The sequence below is a fragment of the Dictyostelium discoideum genome (genome assembly GCF_000004695.1).
Source record: "Dictyostelium discoideum AX4 chromosome 3 chromosome, whole genome shotgun sequence".
In the NCBI taxonomy this organism is placed as follows: domain Eukaryota; phylum Evosea; class Eumycetozoa; order Dictyosteliales; family Dictyosteliaceae; genus Dictyostelium; species Dictyostelium discoideum.
The window spans coordinates 3480936-3488435 of record NC_007089.4 but is presented as its reverse complement, the minus strand read 5'-3'; the positions used below and the strand labels follow the sequence as shown (position 1 = coordinate 3488435).

The 7500-nt window shown below is 23.4% G+C and overlaps 3 protein-coding genes across 3 annotated transcripts in view; 1 reads left to right on the top strand and 2 right to left on the bottom strand.

Annotated features, from left to right (window-relative positions):
- abcC13 (ABC transporter C family protein) overlaps window positions 1-3742 on the top strand; it is a gene marked incomplete at both ends in the record, with an annotated part of 4375 nt that extends 633 nt beyond the window's left edge. The window contains 2 exons of the mRNA XM_635953.1: window positions 1-355; window positions 461-3742. The exon at window positions 1-355 is cut by the window's left edge and continues 27 nt beyond it. Coding sequence (XP_641045.1) covers window positions 1-355; window positions 461-3742 — 3637 coding nt within the window. The remainder of the gene's footprint in view (window positions 356-460) is intronic.
- Window positions 3743-3868: 126 nt separating this feature from the next.
- Window positions 3869-5119, bottom strand: DDB_G0280551 (hypothetical protein; the record flags this gene model as incomplete). The annotated part of the gene is made up of 3 exons (XM_635952.1): window positions 3869-3939; window positions 4040-4640; window positions 4754-5119. The coding sequence occupies 3 exons, from the start codon at window positions 5117-5119 to the stop codon at window positions 3869-3871; spliced, it is 1038 nt and encodes a 345-aa protein (XP_641044.1).
- Window positions 5120-5919: 800 nt separating this feature from the next.
- On the bottom strand, window positions 5920-7117 carry DDB_G0280549 (hypothetical protein; the record flags this gene model as incomplete). Its single annotated transcript, XM_635951.1, has 2 exons — window positions 5920-6524; window positions 6607-7117. The coding sequence occupies 2 exons, from the start codon at window positions 7115-7117 to the stop codon at window positions 5920-5922; spliced, it is 1116 nt and encodes a 371-aa protein (XP_641043.1).
- Between the last annotated feature and the right edge of the window lie 383 nt (window positions 7118-7500).

Sequence of the window (7500 nt, the reverse complement as noted above, 5' to 3'; positions counted from 1 at the left end):
AAATGAAAAAACATTTTTAACAGGGTTAGGATATTGTGTATTATTATTTGTTGGTACATTTTCCTATACATTATCACAACAATTTTTATATTGGTTTGGTATGAGGACTTCATTACATGTCCGTGGGGCACTTTCACAAAGAATCTATGAAAAAATGTTAAAATTATCAAGTTCAGGTGGTAAGAAATATAGTTCAGGTTCAATTATGAATTTAATTTCAACTGATATTGGTTTATTTGCAGATTTCTTTTGGATTGGTCATCTTGAAATTATTATATTCCCAATTCAGATTACTGCATTACTTGCATTATTATGTTGGATAGTTGGTTGGAGTGGTTTAGTTGGTTTTGGTGTTGTAAGTTTTTAATTTTATTTTTGTATATTCTTTTTTTTTTTTTTCAAACCAAAAAATATTAATAACTAATTTAATTTTTTTTTTTTTATTTTTTTTTTTTAATAGATGATTATATCATTACCAATTAATACATTTTTTGGATCAAAAATGAGTAAAAATTTAATGTTATCATTAGGATATTCAGATACAAGATGTAATTTAACATCGGAATTTATAAATGGTATTAGATTTTTAAAATTATATGCATGGGAGAAATTATTTTTAGATAGAATTGAAGAACAAAGAAGATTACAATTAAAATATTTATATAGACGTGTAATATTTGCAATTTTTGAAAAGATGTTATCACAAACTACAAATGCTGTTGTATTAGTTTCAACATTTTCAGTTTATTCAATTAATAATGAAATTGAATTATCAGTTGCATTCACAGCAATTACAATTTTCGTTAATCTTAGACAACCAATTATGAGATTACCAGAAGCAATTCATAATTTATTAGGTTTAATACCTTCTGCAAAAAGAGTTGAATCATTTTTACAATTATCTGAAATTCAAACTCAACCATTTATAAATTTCAATAATAAATCTATTAATGATGATATTTTAATTGATAATGGTACTTTTAATTGGAATCAAGATAATGATGATTATATAACTAATAATGGTGATAATAATAATAATAATAATAAAAATGAAATTAAAAAAAGATTAATTGAAAAGAGTGAAGAAGAATATGAAACAACAACAACAACCACAGATGATAATAATAATAATAATTATGAATCTTATTTATTAAATAATATTAATTTTAAAGCACCAGCAGGTAAATTAACAATAATTTGTGGTGTAGTTGGTAGTGGTAAAACTAGTTTAGTTAGTGGTTTAATTGGTGAAATTTATAAAGTTAGTGGTAGAGTTAATACTCCAAATAAAATTTCATTTACAACTCAACAATCATTTTTATTAAGTACATCATTAAGAGAGAATATTTTATTTGGTAATGAAATGAATTTAGAACGTTATAAAAAAGTAATTGAAGCATGTTGTCTCGCACCAGATTTATTACAATTAGCAGCTAAAGATTTAACAGAGATTGGTGAACGTGGTATTAATTTATCAGGTGGTCAAAAACAACGTATATCATTGGCACGTGCATTATATGCAAATTCAGATTGTTATATTTTAGATGAACCTTTATCAGCTGTTGATCCAGAAGTTGCAACTCATTTATTCAATCATTGTATTCAAGGTATGATGAATGATAAAACACGTATTCTAGTTACACATCAACTTCAATTCATTCCATCAGCTGATCATATAGTTGTTGTTGATAATGGTAAATTAGTTCAAGGTACTTACTCAGAATTAAAATCAAAAGGTATTGATTTCGAATCAATTATGAAAACAAAGAAATTAAATATTGATAACCAACAACAACAACAACAACAACAACAACATGATGAAAATGAAATTATTGATGAAAATCCAATGAAAAAATCAAATTCATTGATTGAATCAAATAAATTAATTAATATTGATGAAATTATTAGTGATAAACATGATTCAAATTTAATTGAAAAAGCAAAATTATTAGTAAAAGAAGATAAAAGTGAAGGTGCAATTGGATTACATGTTTATAGAGAATATTTTAAACATGGTTCATCAACATTCTTTTTTATTGCAACTTGTGTAGTTTATTTCTTTAGTCAAGCGATTTTCCAAATGACAGATTTTTGGTTATCAACATGGTCACAACATAAACTTCAAGGTAAATCAGATAGTTTCTATATATTTTATTATATAATATTCATTGGATTATTTATAGTTACATTGGTAATTAGATATTTTATGTTGGCACATGTTACATTTTCAGCATCAAAGAATTTACATACATCATTATTGAATTCAGTTGGTTTTGCAAGTTGTCAATTCTTTGATACGAATCCATCAGGTCGTATATTAAATAGATTTAGTAAGGATATTGCCGAGATTGATTTACTATTATATGATTTATTCTCTGATGTACTTTATTGTGGTTCGACTGTCGTTTTCGCAATTTGCGTTATGATTTATATTAGTCCATTAATTAGTTTACCATTTTTAGTGTTAATTATAGTTTATAATATTATAAAGAATATTTATGCTGTATCATCAAGGGATTTAAAAAGATATGAATCAATTACAAGAAGTCCAATCTTCTCATTGTTACAAGAGACTTTTAATGGTTTGGTTACAATTAGAAGCTATCAACAACAAAATAGATTCATTTCAATGATGCAAGATCATATCAATATTAATTTACGTTTATTCTATTATAGTTTTTCAATTCATAGATGGATTGGTGTACGTTTAGAATTTATCTCTGCTTTAGTTGTTTTCTTAACTGCTTTCTTCTCCTTATTCAATTCAAATGCTGGTTTCTCTGTTTTATCTGTTACAACTGCAATTGGAATGTGTACCTATTTAAATTGGGCTGTTAGACAATTTGTAGAACTTGAAGTTAAAATGAATTCAGTTGAAAGAATTGAAAGTTATATAAATACTCCAAAAGAAGGTAATAGATTTACAATTGATAATGAAGAAGAAGGAGAAGAAAATATGATTAATTTAAATGAAAAATGGCCATCTAAAGGTGAAATTGAATTTAGAGATGTTGAAATTAGATATCGTCCAACTTCAGAACCAAGTTTAAAAAATTTATCATTTAAAATCAATTCAAATGATCATATTGGTATTGTTGGTAGAACTGGTGCAGGTAAGAGTACCGTTGGTATAAGTTTATTCCGTATGGTTGAATGTTCTAAAGGTTCAATTTTAATTGATGGTATTGACATTTCAAAGATTGGATTACACGATTTAAGAAGTTCACTTGGTATTGTCCCACAAGATCCATTCATTTTCTCTGGTACTATTCGTTTAAATATCGATCCATTTAATAAATACACTGATAGTGAAATTTGGGTAGCTTTAGAAAAGGTTAAATTAAAATCAACAATTTCATCAATGCCATTAAAATTAGAAACTATGATAGAAGAAGGTGGTGACGGTTTATCGTTTGGTCAAAAGCAATTACTTTGTTTATCAAGAACAATTTTAAAGAATTCTAAAGTAGTCCTAATGGATGAAGCTACCTCTGGTATAGATTATGTAACAGGTGATTTAATTAAACAAACTTTACTTGAAAATTTCAATGATTGTACAATGCTAACAATTGCACATAGACTCGACACAATCATTGATAGTACTAAAATCGCTGTTGTCGATAAAGGTGAATTAATAGAATATGATACACCAATTAATTTAATTAATACTAAAAATTCAAAATTCAGTAAATTAGTTAAATATCAAACTGATTTTCATAAAGAAAATGAAAAGAATTTTTAAAATAATAAATAAGAAATTATTATTATTATTATTATTATTACGACAATTACAATATATAAAAAAATATTGTAAATTTAAATTTTATTATATTAAATTAATTTACTTTTTTTTTATTTATTTTTTTTATTAATTTCTATTAATAATTTTATCTTTTTCATTATCATTATCATTATTTTCATTTTCATTTGAATTATTTTCTATATAAAAAAAAAAAAAATAAAGTTAATAAAATATATTAATTAAAAAATGGATTCTTTATATGTATTGTTATTATTATTTGTTAGATTTATTACGAACCTTTAAGAGGATATTGACAACCCGACATTTTTGAAAGTTCAGCAATGCCCATAACACCTGAATGAGTTTCTAAAATTTTATTTTCTGAGGATTTATAATCATTTTCAAATTTATGCCAAGTTGGGTAACGTTTGATACCCCATTTTTCACATTCCTCTTTAAAGTTTCTATCACTATCTTGACATTCGATAAACTTAATATAATGCCATGGTGATTCAGTTTCATCTTTACCTGGTAACATGAATAATTTCTTTTGATTCATACATGCACCACATGAAGATGAACCAAACATTACCATATTCATTCTTGTTAAACATTGTGAAAATGATTCATTTGTTATCTTTTTATTAATACCATTAATTATGATACCACCACCAACACCACCATTTGTATTACCACCATTAACAAATAATATTAACATTAAATGCACTAATAATACTGTCACAATGAATGATTTCAATGAATTTGCTACTAAAAATAATGGTGGTGGTGATTTAAGTTGACAATAAACTTGAAATACTAAATACATTAATGCTACATTAATAATATGAACTAATGTACAAAATGGACAAATTTTACCAATTATTAATTCTGCTGCAATCTAAATAATAAATAATAAATAATAAATAATAATAATATATTAATGTTAGTAATAATGTTATTATATATATTTATTTATTTATTTATTTTTTTTTTTTTTTTTAAAAAACATACAAAATAAAATACAAAACCAATACCAATTGAACACCAAATGAAAATTGTTGTTACAAATGCTGGTACTTTATCTTCTAAATAAATTCTCCAAATACAATAGAGTAAAACTAGATTCCAAGTGATACCATAGTATGAAACTGGTACACCAAATATTTTGCCATATTCACTTTTGATTACTGATGTACAGGATAGGGTTGCATTGATATCACATGTTCCACTTTCAATGTCACCAAATGCCATATAAAGTGATAGAAGTAAATTAATTACACCTAAAATACCTATAATTTGCATATATTGAACTAATGTTCTTTTATTTAGTGTTACCATCGAAAAATGTGTGACTAACGCACTATTGTTATATAACATTAAAGAATGACTTTAAATTTCCACACAAAAAACTCTATCTCTAAAAAAAAAAAATTAATTTCTTTAAAGAGCAGAGTATGAGTATGGCTGTGTGAGTGTAAATTGAAAATGAATGGGTAGGTGGGTGAGTGGGTGGGTGAGTTTATTTATCTTTGTGTGATAAATAAATATTTATTATGCTATAGTGCTATAGAGTGGGTGGTTATTTTTTCCCTAAAAAAAAGTTTATTATAAAATTATAACGTCAACCTTTTTTTATTTATTTATTTATTTATTTATGTTATTTTATTTATTTATTTAGGTATATAGAAAAAAAGAAGAAGAAAAAAAAAAAAAAAGAAGGGATTCGTTTATCTTTTTTTTTTTTTTTTTTTTTTTCTGAAAAATGATTTTTTTTTTTTTTCTTTAGGTTTGTCTATATTCAAAAATAAAAAAAAAATAAAAAAATTAAAATTTTTTTTTTTAAACAAAAACTAATTTATATCGTGTTTTCATTTTTTTTTTTTTTTTTTTTTTTTTGGGTTGTTTTAAAATGAAAAAAATAAAAATAAAAATAAAAATAAAAAAATAAATTAAAAAAATAAAAATAAAAAAAGAATAAGAAATTTCTTATTCTTATCCATTTTTTTTTTTTTTTTTTTTTTTTTTTTTTTTTTTTTATTATTAAATATATGTATATAATTATTTAATTATTTTTATTATTATTATTATTATTATTATTATTATTTTTATTATTGTTCATTTTTTTATTTTTTTTATTTTTTTTTTTATTTTTTTTTTATTTTTTTTTATTTATTTTTTTAATCAGCAATTACAGAAGTTGATAAATTTAAAAAGAATTTCATTAAACTTAATTGAGTAATACTTGAAATTGGTTTTAATTGATTATCAACAATCCAACAAATTTGAGCATTATTATCAACAAATTTTCTAATTGTTGCTTTTAAAGTTGAAGAAGGACTAACTAAAATCAATTGATCTTGTGGTGGGAATTTAATGAATTTACTAATTGGTTCATAACATTGATTGAAGGAATAGATTGATAGCTTTCTTAAATCTGATGGAGAGAAAGTTCCAATTAATTTACCATCTTTATCAATTACAGCCAACTCTGTAATTTGTTCAGAATTTAATAAATTAATCGCATCGATTACACGTGAATCCATATCGATTGAAAATATCTCTTTTGACAATAATCCTAAACTTCTAACTGATGAATTTGCCTTACTACCTAATTCATCAATATTTTCATTTATAAATTTAATTACATTCAATCTTGAAACAATATCAACTACAATCGTTTCATTTGACATAATTGGTACTTGTAATTGATGGGTCATTATATGTATTAATAATTGAATTGGTGAATTTACAAATAGTGGTAAAAATGGTTCTCTATTATATTCTTTTTTTTTTTAAAAAAAATAAAGAGTTAATTATTAATTATATATATATATATGTGTGTGTGTGTATTAGTTAATACTTACTTAAAACTTCACCAACTGGTGTATTTGGAGATTCTACACTTGGGAATTGACCTAAAAATGTAGCGATATCTACGATTGATAACATTCCAATGTATTTTTTATGTTGAAGGTCTACAATTGGTAAGGATGTAACATTACTTTCATTCATTCTCATTAATGCATAATCGAGTGTTGCTTGACTATCGAGTGTGATTACATGTGATGTTTCTTGTGTTAAAATATATTCTATTAATGTATTTTGTAATAAATCTATTAAATTATGTATGGATCCAATATCACTACTACTATTATTTATACTATTGACTAATGCTCTTCTACCACTCCTGCCACTTGATGTTAATCCACTTGTATTATCTGTATTTTGATGTTCTTCTGTGTTATTGCTATTGTTATTATTATTATTACTATTGCCATTATTATTATTATTATTGCCAGTAGTAATTATATAATAAATCAATGCACCACCAATGGCACCTCCAAATACTTTCAATATAGTATTAAATGATGCCATTATTATTTGATTGTTTTTATATAGTTTTTATTTATTATCGCTGTGGGGTTGGGTTGTTTTTTTTAAAATCAAAAAAAAAAAAAAAAAAAAAAAAAAAAATTTATTTTTAAAAAAAGTGCAAAAATTAATCTAAAAAATTGAAATTAATTAATTTCAATTTTTTTATTTTTTTTATATTATTTTTTTTTTATTATTTTTTTTTTATTTTTTTAGTAACATATTTTTCATTTTTTTCATAAAAGATTTTGTTATATTTAATCTTGATTAAGATCTACATTATCATATTAAATAAAATTCCAATTTTAGACTATGGTGCAAAGTATTCCTGAAAAAAAAAAGATTTTTTTTTATTTTAGTTGTTAGGTTTCCTCAGAACATCATTT